This window comes from Apium graveolens, chromosome 3 (assembly GCF_009905375.1).
Source record: "Apium graveolens cultivar Ventura chromosome 3, ASM990537v1, whole genome shotgun sequence".
In the NCBI taxonomy this organism is placed as follows: Eukaryota; Viridiplantae; Streptophyta; class Magnoliopsida; order Apiales; family Apiaceae; genus Apium; species Apium graveolens.
Window position 1 is genome coordinate 3,338,184 of NC_133649.1, and position 22,398 is coordinate 3,360,581.

Sequence of the window (22,398 nt, forward strand, 5' to 3'; positions counted from 1 at the left end):
AAAGACGAGACACCAAGATGTGGACAAAACACATACACTACTCGTCTTTGTCGTTTAGTAGGTGGCGTTGCTGCGATTCTCTAATCTCCTCTCTCTTGTCTAAATATTAAACTAACCAAAAATGTTTATGTTTTGTCTTTGTTTACTGTACTAGTCAGTGGTCAACTCAATATTTGCTTAGCTTAGTTTAGTTTAGTCTTGACTCTGAACACAAACACGTGTTTAACTGCAGCTTTCCCGCAATGTTCTTATGCATAGCATTACTTGCAAAGATCTTGAACTTTATTTCTTCGTTAAGTTCTTGAAGAGTATAAGATCGTATCACCTTAAGATTTAAGAATAATTAGTTACTTAACATGTTATCAGAACTCGATTTAGGGAGGACTCGAACTCGACTCGACCGAGGGACTCGAGTTCGAGTCTTTCCATTCCTATTTGTTTAATTTAAATATTTGTATTGGTATTAGTTATGTATGTTGTATGGTTGATTGGTATGAAAAATATTGTACGATTGAGTTAGAGTGTTGAAGAGTATAAGATTCTGGTTACCTATTTCGAAAATTGAAATTAAACCGATGATTTATCAGTGATATTTAAAATTTGGATGATTTATTAACGATTTATCAAATTAATTGATTTATCGGCGATTTATGAAAAATGAGACGATTACTATGACCATGCTAGTTGCTACAATGCTATAATTCGGGTGGAATTATACTGTCAAATTCAGTTACATTTACATTTGTTATAATTTGAATCAAATGTACAAAATCACTAGTAATTACTTATTTAAAAAATTTATAATTTTGCACGCCGTACGTATAATTTTGATATTCAACACAATTTTGACCTAAAATCACCAAAAACAGGATACACCTTTTAAAGAAATGGATTTTAAAGCTATAAAAACTTTTGGAGTTTATGCCAGGAAAAAAAACAGTGCTACCATGTACCTTTAGTATGAGAGTGATCTACCAAACGTTTTATAATACAAAAAGTACAAGAATTTCCTTTTAACTTTTTAATAAACAATCAGTATTAAAACTTAAAATATTTACTTCACGAACTTTCTGTTCATAAGGCGAGACAGATTAACTATGGGGTATAACAAAGATCAATCTATATAGAGAATAGTTATTGCTGCTAAATAAAATGTTGAAGTGAGCTGTGAACATTTTATAAATAAATAAAAAATTGCATTATTGAAACACTAACACAGCTCAACTTTAATTTCATCGAGTCTATATCCTCAACCAGTTTTCTTCCCTAACAGACTTAATCCTATTTTGAACTTCCAGCGCCAACCATGTTCACCGTTTTGGTACAGCTATCTCTTGCTAAATACAGTACTTGCCAAGACAGCAATCAGTTCTGCTTTAGAAGTAATTTTGGCAAGCCCCGGTGCTCTCTATACTTTTAGTGTCATATATACAAGTAAAATATTAGTGTCCGACACTTGCTTTACATAACCGATACCATCCCGGAACAAGATCACTCGGATAAGCTTACACCCCGATCCCTGTTTTAAAAATAAGTATTTCTAAATTGAAGTCTCACAAAGAAGTATTGAGTTGCTATTTGGCATGTTATATTTGAGCGTGGAATCCAAGAAAATGAGCTTTAGAGTCATTATGATTTATAGCCTGCATTTTTCAAGTTTCTTATAGTAACACGGTTCTAGGTTCCAGACTTCCAGCACCAATTTGACAACATTATTAAATGAAAATCCGTGTTCTATTTTCTCATGAAAAAGGGGGAAACAAGAAGAAGAAAAACCATGACAATGAAAAGTACAAGAAAAAACCTATGTTGTTGAATACTTGTATGGTGATGAGCTTCTTGACGATTCCTTCCCACTTTGTAAAAGTACTTCACGATTAATGGATGCTAACTGAGACAAGTTCTGCATGAAGAGAACCAAATGTGAGAAAGTTGTACTTGAAATTCTCAAATCCTGAAATTTGAGATGCAGCTATGCATCAGCAATCGCTTGGACTAATCAAACACTGTGCTACCTTACATTTGGTAAATTAAAAAAATGATATAACCACCATAAGTGAGAAACTTGGCTTTTACATCTAATTGATTCGTTCACATTTTGTGTATGTGCTAGCAAGTGGTTTGGCAAAAGTCATTTGATGTTAAGAGTGGCAAGGAGAAACAAATAATGAGATGAAAACTCGACGTTTTAAATAATATCGATGTTCTATTTCCTGTCTTCCCTTGTTGATGGCAGACCTTCAGGCAGTGGTACTTGCAAGTATAATGTAATGCAAGCTGGCATTTTGCAGATAGCAGAATATGCATTTAATACTTGCAGTATATATAAGTTATCTACCAATTCCTCTCAGTATATGACAAACTTATGGAAAAGACAAAGATAATATTGAAGGCTACTATTGCAGGAAAAGATAAAGAAAGATAAGCCTAATAGTGAATGTCTAGATAATCCAAGCAGCCAAATGTGTAGAGACCCTGTTGTCTATCACACCAATTACTACTGGATTACCTTTAAAATAGGTGAAAACAATATAGTTTACTATTGAAACAGGTAAAATTGGCTGACCTTGAAAGAAAAATTCATCAAGGAAAGATCAAGAGGAGAGGATTCGAACTCAGCAAGATCGCCACAGTCATCTAGCTTCTGAAAAAAAAATTAATAGATTTTACTTTAAGTCAGGCTGTGGGACTGCTAACTTTTCTGACCACAATTTCATTATTTTACATTGGAAACAGATTTATATGGGCATTGTACAGTCGTCAAACATGGGAATTTGGAGCCAATACAGACAAGCAGGGATGATTATTACCATTCTGTAGCAGATAAGATACTCATAGATCATAACAATTTGCAGAAAATAAAAAGGTGTTGGAAATAATAATTCAAAATTATTTGAATTATTTTTTGGATTGATTTTGATTAGGTTGTTAGAAATAGAGTTTAAATATTTATTAGATAATGTAGTTTTTGAATTATAGATAAGGTTAGGGTTACCTATTTATTAGGTGTATTGGTTAAATGTACACCTATATAAAGAGGTGAATTATAATGTATTTTTATATAGATGTATGGCTTCAGATAATAAAATAGTTCTGTTTTAGTTTACTCTTTTAGAATATCTTTTATCAGTTATCATTTATTTATAAAAATCCAACATGGTATCCGAGCTATGTTCGATTGAGTAACTGGGCGTCAAAAAAATTGCTGCGAACAAATGAAGAAATGGAAGACAACAGATGGTAGTATTGCTAGAGATTCATGAAGAATGAGATGTGTGTCTCAGGGCTTCAAATTTTTATTTTTTTTTTGAGTTATTGGTGATTATGTGCACCATAAAGAAACTGTGGAGAGAAGGGCTCCCGAATGAAACTGTGGAGAGAAGGGCTCCCGAATGAAATTGTGGAGAGAAGTGCTCTGCAACAATAGTAGAGGTGATGGGAAGTACATCATTGATCAAGTAATTTTAAAATTTTGAATTAAGAGGGAGTGTTGGAAATAATAATTCAAAATTATTTGAATTGTTTTTTGGATTGATTTTGATTAGGTTGTTAGAAATAGAGTTTAAATATTTATTAGATAATGTAGTTTTTGAATTATAGATAAGGTTAGGGTTACCTATTTATTAGGTGTATTGGTTAAATGTACACCTATATAAAGAGGTGAATTATAATGTATTTTTATATAGAAGTATGGCTTCAGATAATAAAATAGTTCTGTTTTAGTTTACTCTTTTAGAATATCTTTTGTCAGTTATCATTTATTTATAAAAATCCAACAAAAGGCATGATTTTATCAACAAAAAACTACATTTTTTTATAAAAGATTACAAGTGATTACTCCTATAATAGCAATTGAATTTATAGTGATACAAAATGCAACTGCTTTAACTACAAATTTAAAATCCAGTCTAGCTAAAATCTTTATGAACAAGAAGAAAGTAAAAATGTAAAAAATTAATATACCTTAAATCCAACGAGCATAAATACCAATACAGAAATGAGACGTGGACAGTAAACGCTATCTTCTGTTTTTACTGCTTACTGTTGTGATACTTAATTAAGAATCAAGCAACACAGAGGTCATTACTACCTAAACATGGAGTAGAAAAGGAAGAAATGAAGAAGCAACCTATAGATATATAGACTTGGATTTTTCATCCTCTCTGAAAAACCTATTTATAATGTCGATAGGAATTCAATATACTGGTCCTCTCTGAACAACTAATATTGCAGGATGTTCCTAGTTAATGTTGTTAAGAGTTGCTACATATTTTCCTTATAGAATTAGATATATACAGGCATTCTTAATGTGTATATATTTCAATGTATTTAGATATATATTCAAATACGGGTGTAGAATTCTTAATGTGCCAGGGTCTATACCAATGCGATTGACCATACATATATTGCAGTTAACGTCGGCAATCTATGTGAATAGTCAAAGGCATCAATTTCTCATTGTATCCCTAGTTTTGGACTGAGGCAGGATTACATTCAGATAGATGAACAAGGTAATTACATACTGAGTCTAGATCAGGAAGCACATTAACCTCACGTCCTTCCGAATTTAAGAAACTGTCCGTAGTGTCAGAGTCTGAATTACTAGAGTTCCGATCATTGTCCCTGGCCGTAAAACTTTCAGTAAACCTCGACACAAAATAGCTTGTGTCATCTACACTGTCCGGGTGTGGCACAAAGGCAGCCTACAACACAAAGCTAAACGATGTAAACTCCAGAAACATAGGTACATCAAAATAATACTTAAATAAGCTTTACATGCAGCATGTACTATATCATCTCTCTTTAGAATATGAATTCAGGGTCATCAAAGTCATCATAGAAGGACTCTCCGTTCGTTTTTCGGAAAATAACTTCATTTTTTAAGATATTCAGAAGATATTTGTCCAGAAAATGAATTCTGAGAATTTTTTTCCAGAAAATGATTTCCTGGAAAATGTTTTCCATCATTTTGCTATTATAAAGAACATATGGAAAAGGGTGCAAAACGTTCAATTTGGAAAGTGTTTTCCCTTTTTGAAATGAGGAAGTCGTTTTCCAAAAAATCATAACCCTTCTCAAGGAAATTTTTTCCCTGTCTGGAAAATATTAGAAGCACTCTCCGTTCGTTTTTCCTTAATTTTTTTTTTTTTAAAATAGATTAGCTTTACTTAATATGTTTTGAAATAATTCAGCCATATGCACCACAATATGATGCCACCCGTACTATACCACTTCTTAGCCCATAAGTTACATAAAACAAATTGTGTTTTAGCTTTCAGGTAACACTGGACATGCCAGAGATTAAAACAAGTTCTTGACAGATCACAAATATACAGCAGCTCTTAATTTTTTCTGTAACCGAAAACTGCTTTCAATTTTTTCTAACAATAAGCCAACTTTAAAATGGCTTAGTTGACTAACATGCCGAGTTGCTAACCAGAATTTACAACGGAAAAATAAGCAAAAACTCTGTCAACAAAGGTGAACCCATATTAACTTATTTAGCATTTATTTGTATGTCCGTACCTTCTGCGAGGCAAGGTTTTCCCAATTTATTCCTCTGAAAAAAGGGTGCGCTTTTACCTAAGAGAAAGTACATGTCATTATTAGGAAGGCAATCCAAAATATATGTCTTGTAGTTTACAAGTGGTGATGGAACCAATAAAACCAAGATATAAAATCAAGAAACCAGGTAATGGATAATGTTAATTGTAAAAAAAATTCAGAACATGCAAAATACAACCTCTGATGATCCTTCTGCTCCAAGTCGCTGATTGGGATCATGAAGCAGCAACCTGTAAAGATTACCACATAAATGAGACTCACAATCACTAAATAAGTACACAGCAATCTGGAAATTAGTTTTTCCAGCTATCTGGAAGGATCCTAGATAAGAGCGTGCAACTCTTAAAAAAAAGGGCCTAGATATGAGGTAACTGTATCCTCATAGCTTAGCATGACAGTATAAAGATGGAAGATGGATCTATCTGATGTTCATTGTTGCCTAATGCTCAGTCTACATATTGTTTGAAGTCCCAAACATTCTTACTACATAGTAAATATACCCAAGACAAAACATACATACACTTCAAGCTGAAGTAATCAAAATTTAAAAAAGCAAACTAGCCAAGTACTTTTATATTGATAAAAATACTCCTAAATGAAAAATATATTAGGTTTTCACTTGTATCCGGCAATCTTTAGGGTAAAAAATTACAAAAGAGAAACGCAACTTCTGCTTAAGGAACAACCCAACTTACTGGGATTGTTATTTTGTTTCAGTATGGCCCAAAAAATCCTTACAACGAAGTACTTATTAAATATTCAAACAGAGATTCAGAGCCTTTCCGAGAAACTGGTGACTCAAATTAAAGAAATGTAAACAGACAACATGTCTATGCCTAACATGGGAAAAAAAACCCATATAAGGTAACCTACAACCTTCAGATAAGTCTGTACATCTCAGAGGTCGAATTTGCAAAACTCGTGTACAATATAGTTGAAAAGTTAATAGTGACAATCAGCAGTAACATAAAAAAATTTGCACATGGTTTAGTTTAATTATAACATCAAACAGGCATTTAAAAATTACTTTGGTATATAAACTATGCAAGGCATCTTGCTTTTTCAAGTTATGTACCTACTAAGTTCACACTATTTCTGTAAGCTTACCTTACGGCAATATCTAAATCTTTAAATCTGCAGCTTGGCTAAAACATAAGCATGGTTACAGAACAGTACTAGAAATTAAGAAATAAAACATTTTACAAAATTATAGATAAGATACCTGTCAATTAAATCCTGAGCCTCAGGGGACATATCTTTTGGAACAGGAGGCCAAGGAATTGTCCTATTAAGAATGTTTTCAAAGATTATCTGTGCCACAAAGATGGTGAACATGTCAAGAGGATAAAATTTGTGAGCCAACTGAAACAGTAAATTTGTCTGCAGTATAGCTTTGAGATTATGAAGTTAAGGACAACTGGACAAGTACAACTGGTTATCTCAAGTTCCTAAAGGGTTGAAAAATAGATAATTATGCAATGCAATATGTTTCCATAATTATGAGATAAAGAAGATTCACGCCAATGCCCTCATTTCAAAGTTAAATAATTGGAGCTTTAACGATGTGAAAATGTACACTTTAACCCACATTAACATTATATTTCTTAGTTCTTTTGGTCATGCATTTTCTCCCAGCAGACTAATCACTTAATTCATAAATTAATTGTAAGGAGCTACAGTCGTCCTATATCAAATCTAATAACTACAAAAGGGTTGCAAATTACTAATGCATATTCAGAATGTTCAATATAACAAAAAGGTATGAGATACCTGTATACATATAGCCTACTCGTTTATTCTAGACTTCGAATCTCCAGATATGTCTAGAATATTAACATAAAGGAACTGAACAAAAAAACACCTCTAGATGTTCACCAGTAAAAGGGGGAATTCCAGTAATCAACTCAAATAGAATAATTCCGACTGACCACCAATCTGCAGCATAACCTGAGAACACACGATGCAATTTAACAGCCTGCTACAGTTAAAAAACAAATATAGATTACATTCTCACCATGCTTGCTGCCCAACAAAATTTCAGGAGCCAGATAATCTGGTGTGCCAACAGCTGATTGCTGACTTCTATCTGCACCTTTTTTAATTTTATCACTGTTGGCATTTGTAGGTGCCAATCCATTTGTTTCGAATCCGGATAGGTCACTTGTTCTATTCATAAGGCCAATTTTTGATAAGCCAAAATCTGTAAGCTGGTAAAGGTAACAAATAACTCTTTTTTTAAAGATATATTGAGAAGAAATTGGCCAGCAAAAATAGTCCAGGGCTTAATAAAAGTACTAGGTATAAAATTCTAAAAGAACCTTATATTATTTACATAACTTAGTTGAATTCCACTTAGCAAAAAAAAAACTTAGTTTAATTCCTTCTATAATTATATGCATAAAATTAAAAACTTACTCGGGAAAAAAACATATATACATATATTATGTATAACAAATGTAGATCATCTGTGAACATGATTGTGTTTTCTATGAAATAGAAGTACTACATCTTCTAGGTAAAGAGGAAAATCAGCGGTTTTTAAATATCTACATATGTCTTTGTATCTACATCTTATTATTGCCTATGGGGAAATAGTTGCCTGGTAAGCATTGCTACACTGACAGCAGCCGCGAGGGAAAGGAGGAAGTACTCTCAATCTTGGAACTAAATGTATTAATTTCATTACAAAAAAAAAATCCAATATTTTTTTTGAAACCTTGTCCAGAATGTTGACAGCTTAGCTAGGATTGATCTTCTTTGTCTTCATATGATAACTCCAATTACTTTCTGTATTGTTGTTTCATTTATTATGCCACGGAGATCAGAGATTAATTTAAATGATGAAATAAAATTGGAAAAACATGGTAAGAACAAGAGCCATATCAAGTACTGAGTTTTTTTTTGTGGTCTACAGATTTGGATATCCTTTTTATCCATAATCCAGATGTCAATCAAAATTTTAGATGTGGGTGCTATATCCTGATAACTAGATGGCTGGTGAAAGTGAACTATAGCAATAAAAACCAGGAAGATAAGTTGGGGTAGAAATTCCAGCACTATGTATGCCGGCAAGGAATAACTAGAACTACTAAATCATGAACGTACCTTAATATGACCATCATGTGCGATTAAGATGTTATCCGGCTTCACATCACGATGCACAATTTCCAAAGTATGAAGATATTCTAAAGCAAGAACCTGACAAATGACAGAATGAAATCACAAAAGGTAGTGTGAGTACTAACATTTAAAAGATAGTGGTTATAAACACACCAGTTCTGCAATATAGACACGTGCCACATCTTCCTCAAGGCAACCAACATTCCGAACCAAAGAGTATAAATCACCTCCATTAAGATATTCCATAACCAAATAAAGGTTTTCTTTACTGGTAAAAGAGTAGAAAAACCGGACCTGCGGTAATCAGGGAAGATATAAGCATATAAAGGTTATTCACTCTAGGGAAAGATTAATAAATAGATTACAGAAATTACCACAAAAGGGTTTCGAACTCGTATCAATATGTTACGCTCTGCGACTATCCGCTCAATATCATTTTTCCGCAACATATCTAATTTTTTGAGCACCTGCATAACCAATTAAATTTTCAGGAACTTGGAATAAATTAGGAACATATGTCGTTATCCTGGGTACAACACTAATGAAGGTAATATTTCCTGAGTTGTTGTACTGCTAATCTTAGCCCGTGTCATGGTAGAAGATACCACGTAACATCAAGACCAGGACTGTAAGTGTCAATGTAGAAAATTGTCATTTATTCGCAACATCATAAGCTCTTTTGGTGTGGTCAAGTAGAAATAAGCTCGGTAATAACATGGATAGTATTTGGTAAAGTAGGCATTGACATAAAATTTAAAAAATTCCTACAGGAGAGGAGAGGAGAGGGTAGTTGTATATATACATATTCTGTTCTTATTAATTGTGTAGACCAATCTTTTCTTATTCAACATTTACGATGAAAAATATCAATATCTAAATATTCTATTTTTATTAACTGTGTAGGCCAAAACAGATAAAATGTTCTCAATAGTGCAAATTGTAAGTTTTCAGCAAGTCCAATCTGGTTATATAACATAGGATTTAATTGATACCTTTATAGCAAAAAGATCCCCTGTTGCTCTCTTTCGAGCTAAAAATACTTTCCCATAAGCACCTTTGCTGATTGGTTTGATAATCTCAAAGTCATCAATGCTTGTTCGTTCTTTATGTTTAGGAGTTGACATCCTACTGCTCTGAGATGTATTATCTGGTGACATCCCACTGTCACTTTTCACACTTCTTGAATCTACTAGATCACAAGCGAGAATATACTTTTCTCTGCATTTAAGGGTAAATGGTTAACTAAAAATTTAAGGTCATCCCAGAGTTCATGTTTACATCTGCATAATATCATTTGAATATTACCTAAGCAAATTCTCTATTCGGCATCCAAATGTCTCTATCAGAAGAGCTTTATGTTTACTATGCTGTAAAATATCCTGCAAATCTTCGAGACAAGCAAGTAAACACTCATGGAATCCTTCTTCTGAAGGATCTGTGTCTGCCACACAGCGAGCAATATTGACAAGGTCGGTTATCTGCAATATATATAAATATATCTTTCAAGGTAGGTAAAGAATATACCAACAAGATTCTTAAAAATGGTGGTAGTCTATGTAAATGGTGCACACAAGAAATCAATACCCAAATACCAAATCAGAGCCCCAGGAGGAATAAATCTCGTTCCTACAGACTACATAACAGCCAAGCAGGCAGGCACAAGGTTTATGCAATTTGGCTAATAAAGCCTATGCAAGCTTACATACACAACCCAAAATCTGGAAAATAAAGCCTGAAGAAACTCTTCCTTAATAGAAACAAAAATCAAGTATCCTAAGAGATGCACAAGGTTTATGCATTTGCATGATATTACTTTCCACTACGAGTAAAAAGAAAATATCGCCTTTTAGAGTAATTATAAGTGGTGCCCTGGTTTATAAGAAGCGCTCATTTGGCCGAAATTTGAGAGTTAATAATTTCTAAATCCAAAACAGATAGCTAACATATGATGCATATCAGCTTTAGACAGACATAATACAGTTACCTACTTCACCACAACTATGCATTGTCATTCAGCATATCATGTTACCAACTTCTATTTTGCAATAGAATTATGTGGTCTGACTTGGACAAAAGTTTGTTTTTTGTTCTTTACATTTGACCCATGTCTAGTTTTGCAGTATAAATATTATGTTTTCTAGTCGTTAACTGTGAAACCGATTCAACCTTTCTAAAAGAAATTCAGTTTAAACTAGCATACCATAAATGTACATTCATGATACAAAGGTATGTTTGTTTGCAAGGACTATCAACTATGACCGTCTACTATCTACAGTTCATACTCAACTTATCATTTCTTGAGAATTTTAAATTTTTAATAACTTCATGGACTACATTTGAATATTTGATCACATTTTGATTATAAAAAAAATATCTAGCTACACCCTCTTCCCGGATATTATTAATACCGAAGTCAATATAGTATGAATATATATATACCAAAAATGGGCCAATAATCCGGAAACTATTAATCCAATGAACAAACATAGCCCGAGTGACTGACTGTAGAAGTCGTGTATACCTGCTGCACATCATCTAGCTCAGAAGGATTCTGATGTTCTATCCATGAAAAGTCAAAACTCCCCGATCTAGGAGTATTTGCGGAGGATGTTGATGTCATACTTTCAGCAGAGGAGGGTGGACCCTGGATTTTCTTCAATCCTGAGTGTCCCCTGATATTAGCAAAAGTTGCAAGGGGGGCATCTTCTATATATGCAGTGTCCATCTCGTGGATATCCTCAAACATTCCTTCTGCACCTTTACTTCGCCACTCACTTATTTTAGGAGAGTACACATCAGAAATTACTGAACTGTTAGTCTGTAATATTGAACCTTCGGGGATATCATATGTTGCATTGACAGTTAGACTGAGTGAATCTAATATCTGTTCCAGGACTTCTGCATGTCTTTGAAGACGTTCATCTAAATTTGAACAATTTAGATCGCATTTATCTGCATAAGCACAGATATAGGAGTGAGGTTCTAATTGAGGACTAGAAACTAATTCCTCACATATCCTACAAATCACTAAATCCAATTCATTTGTATTTTGATTCTGCTCAGTGAGTAAACCAGAATCAGAAATCTTAACTGTTTCCTCGTCAACCTCGTGAAGCTGCTGATTCCTATCTGAAAGGGCTTCGGTTTGCGATGCTTCAGATGATGTCTTTTTGGAAACCATCAAATCATTTATAACATTTTTAAGACTTTCATCAAGTGGCACCTCCGCCCCCCAACAACTCTCAAGCTGGAGAAAATCAGACTGATTTTTCTCCTTCAAACTGTCTTTAGCACCAAATCTCAGGTTCTGAGCATTATCTGAATCGGAATCTGCACTGTCAGTATTCATAACCCAGTTCATCTCACAAGAAGGGACCCTTTTTAAGCATTCTTTGAATTTCAGGAACGATTTCTCATCTATATGTTCACTATCTTTCTCAAAATGCAATAATCTAGTACAGCGTGTCAGTATGAAGAGCATGCGCGTAAAGAGCCACTTTAGAACTTCCGTCTGATTTCGCTGCCTTTTCTCAGTTAAATCCTGGACAATTATTTCACAACTGGATCGAAACTCGAAGGAGGTCATTTCTAAGCACTGTTGAGCAAGAATAAGAAGACCCTCAATCATTTGTATTTCTAATGGGGACATCAAATCATTCTTCTGTAACACTTCCACAACCTCGTGTGTGAAACAAGTCAGCTCGGAGTTCACAACTTCCTTTGCAGCTGAAAATCTTGAGCGCAGTGCTCCTAGAAATTCCTATATATTGATTTGAATTTAAGGAAATTGTCAATTCACATCTTGAATTTGTCATAATATATCTAAACACAATGTTAGAGATAAAAAGACAAACAATAAAGAAATGAAAATCTGAGGCTATATCCATGCCTGCAGAGCAATACCGGATCATTAAAAATGCACGTGAAGAAAAGACACAATTTGGCTACTCGTAAATTTCAATTATTCAAATTGTATTTTGACAATATATACCATCTGTTTACAAATCCCAATTAATAAGAAATTGTATTAATTTGCTAAGTTAATAAGAAATGAACAAGTCTATGTTCTAAAATTCAATACGCTAAAAAACAAATGTTTATAATTTTGTATTTCAGTTGGGGTTCAACTAAATTTGCAGTTTAATATCACAAAAGAAATCAATGTCACGGCAGTTTGCGAAAAACTTTTGCTAGAAATCGGAAGACCAAGGATTCTAAGAAGAAAATGCCCATTTTGTGCACAGGCTGGTTGTCGTTGGATATGTACTTGGCACTTGGGTATAAATTAAGCTATTCTAGAGGAGTTATTTCCTGTAACATATTGACATGCTTTTATACAGAGACGAACTCATATATTACTTCAGCAGAAGTATTACTGTCAAAAACAACAGATTGACAACTATAAAGTGTTTCAAGTTAAATTTTTATTCTTATTCATAAGGCAAGACACACAGATATTATTAAATCATATAACTGGATGGATCCTTACTGATGTCATTAACCTTTATAGCAATGCACTGATGACTTAAAACTTCCATAATTAAATTAACAGGCTACCAGCCATCAGGCAATGTACAGATATTATTAATTTTTTGTACCAAAGACGCTTTATTTAATATTACGAACTAGCAATAGCATAAGAGATAATTACATCTTGTTAAGTCTTCACAGGGCAATCAGCCATCAGGCAATGGTTTCCAATATTGCTCTCCTTTTTCTCTTAATACTTCTATTTTGGATAATAAAATACATAAGGGATTTTAGATAAATCCTTGGGCAAGAAATTACCTTCAGATCAGCAAAACTATAAGGCCGTGGATGAATGAGGCGAATGCCTCCTTTTCGTCCTAGTGCATGTGAAAAACTTTTTGATCCTTTTGACATTTTACTGAGGTGTTTTCTTTCTCCCAATGTATGTTTTCTGGTTTGATGCTTCCGCACTTTGTACATTTCTACCATGAGGCCCTTCTTTTCATGTGCCTGAAAGTTAAAATTATTGCACAGTTATGTAAAAGAAAGCTTATCAAGAAAAAATTAGCATACTACAACATACTGGTCACTCAATAACGACTAGTGGGGTGCACCATGCATGATAAACCAGGCTCACCTCATTATTTGAATTCACATCCATAAGAGCTGGGTCAACAACATTTGATCTTAACCACAGAGGTATTTTCTTCTCTTTACGCATTCCTGGTAGACAGCCAATGAGTTATTACACACGTGCATTTTCTTTCTTCATCAATGAGAATATTAAGTCCAAAAGAATTTTCAAAACAGAAATATTGATTTTCGTTCAGTTTAGCTAAATGCTGGAAACAAGTAAGCCATTAAGTACTTCCAATAGAGTGATGGTTAGACTTGGCAAAGGTGTTAATTAACCAACTCAGCTAACACTTGAAGGAGGCCTCAATTGGATAATATATTACATTCAACGATCCGCCTCACTTGTGAGAGTGTACAATCAGACATACAAATAGAACGGCCAAACAATTAAATTAAAACAACTGGGGTTGGGGGACTCGAACCCGAGATCCTAAAACCTTAGGGTGTTAAAGGCCTTAATTGGATCATATATTATATTCAACAAAAGTCACCACACAAGATGAAAGCAATTGGTGCTAGAATTAGCAAAGGTCACCACATGAGGTACCTTTTAAGCTTCAGCTGCAGTAAAGGCTCATGAATGAATAAGAAATGACTATGCCAAATCTAGGGCATTGTAAAAAATATTGGCCATCAAAGTATGTACGTTTGTGCATATAAACCTTTAAAGTAGACAGTTCAACCTATAAAGTTGCAGGTCTTCTTGTTGATATATCAAATGATTTGAGAATATTTGTATCACTGCCAAATTGAGAATAGGAAATGATATTTACTAAACATTCCCCTGCATTATTTTTTATTTCATAGTTCATATGTTATAACCAATTATGTATTAACTCTTTAATTAGTTGTCTTTCATCAAACCCTCTTTTTAATATAAAAATTCAAATTACCAGAACTCAATAGACTGTCTTTTGTCTCCATTTATGACCGCAAAAAAAATTATAATATATAACTAAATGAACTGATGTTGGAAATCGGAAGCACGTGCATTGCTTTACACCCTATTACAGATACAATCACATAGTTCCTTACCAATATGGTGCCACACCAACATGCTGCCATGCCAATACAGCGCAAAAGAACATTAAAAAAAGGACCAAAACATTTACTCTTTTAATATTTTAACAAATATCACATACAATAGATGTGGATAATCTGCAACTCTGAGAATTGAACTGGCGCTTTTTTGCAGCTTTGGTCTATTGCAGATACAATAATATTAAATACAAACTAACAGTCAAAACGCATCGTCAATTTAAAGAGCCTGGAGAAAAAACATCAAAATAAGCCTACATTACTAACATTCAGAATGCATCGTCAATATAAAGGGAGAACGTCATTTCACCTCTGTCTCAAATGAAAATCATAATATAAGTGCGTAACTCCAAGTCCTAGCCCTAAACTCAAGTCCATCCATGTACGTATTCTACGCGCCGCCTATTCAATTAGCTAATAAACTCACTATACACAATTACCTTGAACGAAAAATTAGGAAAACGTATTGAAATGCCATAGCAAAATTGAAGACGATACCGAGTTCATACAGCTAATCAGATGAAGAATATGCACAAAAGGCGCAACAAGAGAGTCCGTAACCGGAAAAATTGCACAATCACATTACAATACACTAAAACTAACAATTCACAAGCTGACTTACATCGTGTATATAAAACAATCAACAAAACAAACACACATATACATACATAAATATAAAGAACTACATATATACAGACCTTTAAAGCCGGTGAGCTTGGAGCTGAGAGGATCCTTTAAAACCGGGCGAGTCTTAATCCGGTTCAGACCGGTAGGAATACCGGTTCTAGACGCCGAGTCACCGCCGTTTTGACTCGTTTCCGCCATTTAAAATCGGTTAATATATTTATGAGTGTGAAAACATAGGGGGAGCATAGATAGAAACACCTGATTTTTCCCCTAATTTGACAAAAAACAAAATGAATACTATATTAAATATAGGCGTGTTCTACATGTATATATGCAAGTGGAGGAGGTTGTTAGAGTTCTGTTACGGTTGTTATATATGAGCCTGGAGGCTTTTAAGTCTAGTTCTGTAACATACAACAGTGTTTTAAGAGGTCTCGGGAGTGTTGTATCTATAATAGCTGTGGACTTGCCTTCGGCACCGTTACTAATCATCTCCGATAGGGTTGTCAAAGGCATTTTTAGGTGCATATCTATCAAAATTATTGATTTTTGGCAATTTCACAAGATAGTTAAAATACAAAATATAAGTTCAAAAAGTATAAAGAGAATATCCCAAAAAAATTAATTTTCTAAATTTTTTTAGCGATTTTACTATCTTCTGATTTTTTTTGCAAAAATACGGAATAAACCAAAATCAACCAGATACGCAGCAATTAGTTGAATAAAGTTTTTTTGGTTGATTTGAGGTTGCATGTACCTGTAGAAACTCGTTTGCAAAGGTTGCATGTACCTGTAGAAACTCGTTTGCAAAGGTTGCATGCAGTTGATTCCAATTGCCAAAAAAACATATTTTTGTAAAAAAAATTAAAAAATTAGTATTTTTGCAAATTAAAAAATATTTTTACAAATTTTTTAAAAAGCAAAAATATTTTTGGATATTTTTCAAAAAAGCCCAAGTATAAATTGTCAATACTTTTTTAATTGAATAAATATTTGTTATTTAATTTAAGAGGCCATAAGACAATTTTCAAATATTGCAAATTATATAAATAGAAAGTTGTTAATTTGACATGGAATTGTATTAAAATAAAAAAATCAATATTTATGATCATGTGGCAATGGTTGGCAAATGTAGGGTATCCCTTATTTGAGATGCTCTAATTCCAATAATTAGTGAATTAGAGACAAAGAACAGGGCGCGTGTTTTTTTTTGCCAAATTTAAAGTAGATTTCATTAATGACTTGAAATAGATTCAATCGGGACAAACCCCAACTGATCATGCAGTCAGGTTGAAAAATAAATAGAACTAAATAATTAGCCGTTTTGTTTCCGGATTGCTTAACAAACTGAATACAAATTTTCTGAAAATTAAAAATGAAGGTAATGGTTTGACGGACAATCCAGCACGCATCTCCCCCGAAAACAGTAGCTTCACAATTGACCCTCACATTAATTCGATTAATATTGCAATGTTCAGAGGACTCAGTTGCAACAACTGAGTTTAAAGATCTCATGTTATGAGCAAATATTTTCTGTGAGAGGTGAGCACATGTGATTTTCACCACTGTTCCAAACGCACCCAGCTATCTAACTGTCGGACACCAGCTATAAGTCTGCCGAAAGTGTTGTTGATGCGAGATATTCAGATTTCCCAATACACTATCCAATTCATTTTCAACACAACCACCACATCGCACAAAGTGAGACACATCGCATAAAGCGAGACAATCAAACACACAAATAATAACTTAAACAGAACAATACAGAAAAAAATCCAAAATTCAAAAATCTTGAAATAACACCAAATTGTAATATGTTGTTAGACCGGAGATTTTGAATCCAAAAACTAAATTTTATTATAAAATCCAAACTCTTACCTTAGTAGATCTGAAAATTAAAGTGAAGAACTGTAATGGATTTTCGAATTTTGTAAAACAAATCTCGATTTTATTTAAAAAAAAGTGAATAAAAGGAGAACATGAAGATGGATACGGAGATAGAGATAGGTAGAAAGGGTAAAAAATAAGGTAGGGCGGTTAGGGTTAGGTGAAACTAGGGCGGACGACTCTCATGCGCGTGTTAAACAAAGACAAAGTAGGATTGTGTCGGGATCAGTTGAGAGGCGTTAGCGGTAAACACACACATACAAAGGTTGAAGCATAGTGTTAGCTCTCAATTTAAATCAAATCATCATCTTACACTTTGTTTTTCGCATATACTCTAAGATCAACCTCGTACTGATAAAATCTTTATATTTATTTTTTTTACTAATTTAATTACATACTTCCCTTAATTCTAAACCCTGATTTTATATGATTCCGTATTTCCAATAGGGAAAAAGAAAAAGAGATTCGACAATAAGTAAAGATAAAAAAGGATTACCAAACATTTTTAATAAGGGTTGTCAAGAGATGACCAAAGTCGAGATGACAAGAGACTCTTGGTTGCCAAAACCCTGAGAGCATCATTTGCTTAAAAACCTCCCTAACCTAATCCGCTAATAAATTTTTTTTTTTAACGAAAGGCCGGAGATTTTATTAACTTAAATCCATCTCAATACAAGCTTGAATATTGATAGGAATAGACGACCTATCAAAACTACGAACTGGATAAAAATATGATTACTTAGCAAGCTGATGGGCAACCATATTTGCAAACCGTTTGACAAACAACAATTGAACATTGTTTAGACGCTGCATAAAGCTTCGACATTCTGAAATAATCACTCCAAAATGAGACCGCATTGGAGTTACAGACCTGATGGCTTGAACCACAACCAAGCAATCAGACTCCAGGGTAACTGATAACCATTTCGTCTGATCAATCCAGCTTAAGGCTTCCTTTACAGCTATGGCCTCCGCAAGAACTGGGCTAGTGCACTTCGACTCAGTTAAGACTTTTGCTTCTATCAATCTTCCATCTGAATCTCTAGCGACCATTCCGAAATCAGCTTCAGACCTATCTTCAAAAATAGCTGCATCAACGGACACCTTAACTGTGTTTGGTTGGGGTTTTGCCCAGGAAGTCACTCCATCTCCATTAGATTGTGGTTGAAGAAGAGTGCTAGAAGACCTGCTCTGGGCGATTGTCCATTGTGTAAGGTACTGTTTCGCTGCTGCTGCTACTATCTTGTTAATAGATGAGAATTTCTGGTTCCATACTAGATCGTTGCGAGCCCTCCAGATGGCCCAACACAGCGTTATATATTCCGCACGCTGCTGCACTGAGCCCGAACTCAACATCAATTACATCCAACTAATAATATTCATGTTTTGACCTCGGTTGATCACTACTCTGAGAAGACTCCAACATTGGGCTGCAAACGGACATGTTTCCAGACTGTGCAGAATAGTTTCCTCCTCACCATGACAGACTGGACAGAGAGTTTGAATCGGGACTCGTTTGCTTTGCAGTTGAGACAATGTGGGTAAATATTGTGAAAGCGCACGCCAAACCAGATTCAACGCATTTGGAGGAGCTTTCACGCTCCATAAAAGTTTTTAAATACCAGAATTATGTTGAACACTCCAGACACCCTTTTGCACCTGAAGAAATTTGTACGCACTCTTTACGGAATAGTTACCAAAATTTTCGAGTGACCAATACATCACATCTTCATGACTTGCTTCATTTGACTGGATAGCTAGAATCTGCATCTGGTCTCTATCATTAAATATATCTTCAATAATCTCGACATCCCATGCTTTTTCATCTAAGCAGAACATAGATGAGACTTTTTGATTTTCAATTGTTGGAGACTTTGTAGTAATAAACGGGTTGGTGTCATCATGCAACCAAGGCTGACCTGAGATGTATATACTTTCTCTGTTGCCTATCCTCCATTTTACTCCCTCCAATAGTAATTGCTTTGTTGCGTGGATGCTCCTCCAAATAAAACTAGGGTTATGGCCCAAGCTAGAAGTAAGAAAATCTCCACCAGCAAAAAATTTGGCCTTATAAATTTTCGAGACTAAACTCTCAGTATTGGTGATGAAACGCAAACCTTGTTTACCCAACATGGCTAAGTTAAAATCTCTGAAATTACGGAATCCCAAACCTCCTGCAGTTTTATGTTTTGACATCCTTTCCGAGCTCATCCAACTTATGTGCGATGAATTTGTTGGCTTAGAGGTTCACCAAAATTTTGGCAGGCTTTTCTCTATGTCCCTGGTGATCTCGAGAGGCAATAAAAAGACAGACATAGCATAGGATGGAAGGGTTTGCACCACTGACTTCACCAAAATCTCCCTTCCCGATCGGGCTATAGTTTTACCATTCCAACTTCTGATTTTTGACTGCACTTTATCCTTCAAAAAACCCAGCATCGCTGATTTATTTCGCCCTATAATATTTGGCAGACCCAAATATTTATAATGAGCATCAGCCTCTCTCATATGTAATGTCATGCAAATATTTTGTCTATTATACTCGATAACATTTGTACTGAAGAATACTGATGATTTGTCAATGTTCACCTTTTGACCTGAAGCATTCTCATACACATTCAACAACTGTAATACATTCGACGCTTGAGAAGTATCAGCTTTACAATAGAAATAACTATCGTCGGCCAACAACATATGCGAGATTGTGGGAGATCTTCGACAGATCTTAATTTCATGAATCAAATGTTTACATTCGTATTTTCGAATCAAAGATCGCCTTGACGAATTCCTCTCGTAGGAATTATTGGACCCATTTCGTATTCACCGTGCATTATTGTATACTGAACCGTAGTAACACTTTGAAGAACCAAGTGCACCACCACGTCGAAAACCCCCTCTTTAGAAGGATAGCTCGCAGAAAATCCCATTCAATTCGATCATAGGCCTTGCTCATGTCTAATTTCAGCGCCAGAAAACCATCCTTCCCTACTTTCTTACATCTGAGATAATGCATAACTTCATAGGCTGTCATGATATTATCCGAAATCAAACGACCTGAAATGAAAGCACTTTGTGTTTCCGACACAACATCATTGATCACTTCTTTTAACCCGTTGGCCATAACTTTTGTAATAATCTTCATCAAAACATTACACAAAGCTATAGGTCGAAGCTCACCTATGACTGTCGGGTTTTTTTTCTTTGGTATCAACACAATGTTAGTGTCATTTACGCTTTGCAGCAGATCCCCAGTAGCAAAATATTCTTTAATCGCCTTAATGATATCCTTCCCAACAATGTTCCAGTGCTTCTGAAACAAATCTGGCGCCATGCCATCAGGGCCTAGCGCCTTATCTAGATTCATTTGGAAGAGAGATGCCTTTACTTCGTCATCAAATATTTCCTTTAACAACTCTCTATTCAGAGCTTGACTCACTGACCCAATTACACAATCGATCACCTCTGAACTGTTAGTAGCAGTACTGAATAAGTCTTGATAGTACCTTGTGATTAACTGCTGCAAATTAGTCACCCAATCCATCCAGCTTCCGTCGGTATCTTTGAGTTTCTGAATGTGGTTTGTACGGCGTTCCTTTGCATTAAGGGTCATTTTCACTTCTTACCCTTTTCAGATTATACTTTTTTAATATTCTTGCAAGATTGAATCTTGTTTTGGGTTGAACAACTTGGCACACTCACAAACTTCTTCGCTACTCAAATTTTGAATTTTTAACCCTTGCCTCCCCCTCTCTATTTTGAAGAGGGTTCATACGAATTGTCGATATTATAAATAATAGTAATTCGGATTTAAATCTGATGTCTTTGGGCCCATTGTGATCTAAAATTACGATATAAATATTGCTCGAATATTAATTACATTCTAATTATATAAAATATGTATACATATTTTATTTCTTTAATAAATATACTCATAATACATCCAAAAATATAATTTTTAAATGATTAAACTTATTTATTATATATAACAAAGAAATATTACATGAGCTTAAATTAATAGAATATATAATATATATGAGAAAGGTAAAAGTAAGAAGGGTTTTTTTATAAATACCCAAATTTTGCCATTTTTTTTGCAAAAATACGTTCTGCAAATTTGGAATGATTTTACAACCTCGTATGCAACTTTAATTTTAAAAAATATTTGCGAAAATACGTTATGTAAATTGTAATCATATTTGCAAATTAAAATATAACATATAAAACAAACTAAAACAGTTTCACAATTCAAAATAAATGTAACCTGTTATGTAAAATCTTATTTTTGCAATTATTTTTATAATAAAATAATATTATTACAAACATTTCGGGAGTCGGTAAACCGCAAATAATTATATAAAAAGGTAATATTTTTAATAAATTCTCAAGTAGTCATTATTAACGACCACAAATATAACTTTGTACATTATATGTTTAATTGAATAATAAATAATATTAATAATATCACAATTTATTAAAAATATGTGTTTATTCTCATATTTATAAACTGCAGCTTCATATTTATCTTCCCATGCATAGCGTTTCATATTTTGTTTCTCGAGTGATTGAAGTTTTTGATAGCGTTGTAATACGAGTCGAATTAAAATAAGATACTGAATTAGAATTCTTTTTTTCTTAAACTCTTCATAACATATTGTAACCATTGTTCTAACAAACGGAAATCGTTGTTCGGTAAAACATTCCTCCACCGATTAATTTGATAATTGATGATTAATCAAATTAATTAATCGAAATATATTGAAACAATTAATCATGTGATTAATCCGTAAAATCGGTGAATTTACAAACGGAGATTACAACTAGTTACCATTAGTAAGAGCACGTATAATTTACGGTCCAATTCATTTGACATTATCATAATTTGAAATCAAATGTACAAAATCACGTATAATTACTAATTACACATTAAGAGATGTAAATAACTTTGCACACCGTACATATAATTTTTATTATCTACAAAATTTTGACCAAATGTTAAGAAAAACCACGACACACCTTATAACTTCAGTATGACAGTAATTTACAAAACGTTTATTA

General features: G+C 33.9%; 2 protein-coding genes across 6 annotated transcripts; both read right to left on the minus strand.

Annotated features, from left to right (window-relative positions):
- Positions 1 to 1,084: 1,084 nt before the first annotated feature.
- LOC141711466 (putative serine/threonine protein kinase IRE4) lies at positions 1,085 to 15,959 on the minus strand. Of its 5 annotated transcripts, none has more exons than XM_074513914.1 (18): positions 15,528 to 15,957; positions 13,793 to 13,878; positions 13,474 to 13,665; positions 11,207 to 12,445; positions 9,991 to 10,163; positions 9,678 to 9,903; positions 9,060 to 9,152; positions 8,839 to 8,979; positions 8,671 to 8,763; positions 7,580 to 7,772; positions 7,427 to 7,512; positions 6,788 to 6,876; positions 5,744 to 5,795; positions 5,527 to 5,583; positions 4,524 to 4,703; positions 2,567 to 2,644; positions 1,805 to 1,903; positions 1,085 to 1,519 (listed from the first exon to the last, which is right to left on the minus strand). In XM_074513914.1, the coding sequence occupies exons 1-17, from the start codon at positions 15,652 to 15,654 to the stop codon at positions 1,805 to 1,807; spliced, it is 3,204 nt and encodes a 1,067-aa protein (XP_074370015.1). In that variant the 5' UTR covers positions 15,655 to 15,957; the 3' UTR covers positions 1,085 to 1,519. The 5 variants fall into 5 exon arrangements, 3 of the variants coding, with proteins under 3 accessions (XP_074370015.1, XP_074370017.1, XP_074370016.1); XM_074513916.1 differs by having other exon boundaries at positions 1,086 to 1,519; positions 4,551 to 4,703; positions 15,528 to 15,956; XM_074513915.1 differs by lacking the exon at positions 1,085 to 1,519 and adding an exon at positions 1,530 to 1,643.
- Positions 15,960 to 18,078: 2,119 nt separating this feature from the next.
- LOC141711268 (uncharacterized) lies at positions 18,079 to 19,539 on the minus strand. The gene is made up of 2 exons (XM_074513670.1): positions 18,966 to 19,539; positions 18,079 to 18,680 (listed from the first exon to the last, which is right to left on the minus strand). Exons 1-2 carry the CDS (start codon positions 19,537 to 19,539, stop codon positions 18,079 to 18,081), a joined length of 1,176 nt encoding a protein of 391 aa, XP_074369771.1.
- Positions 19,540 to 22,398: the final 2,859 nt, after the last annotated feature.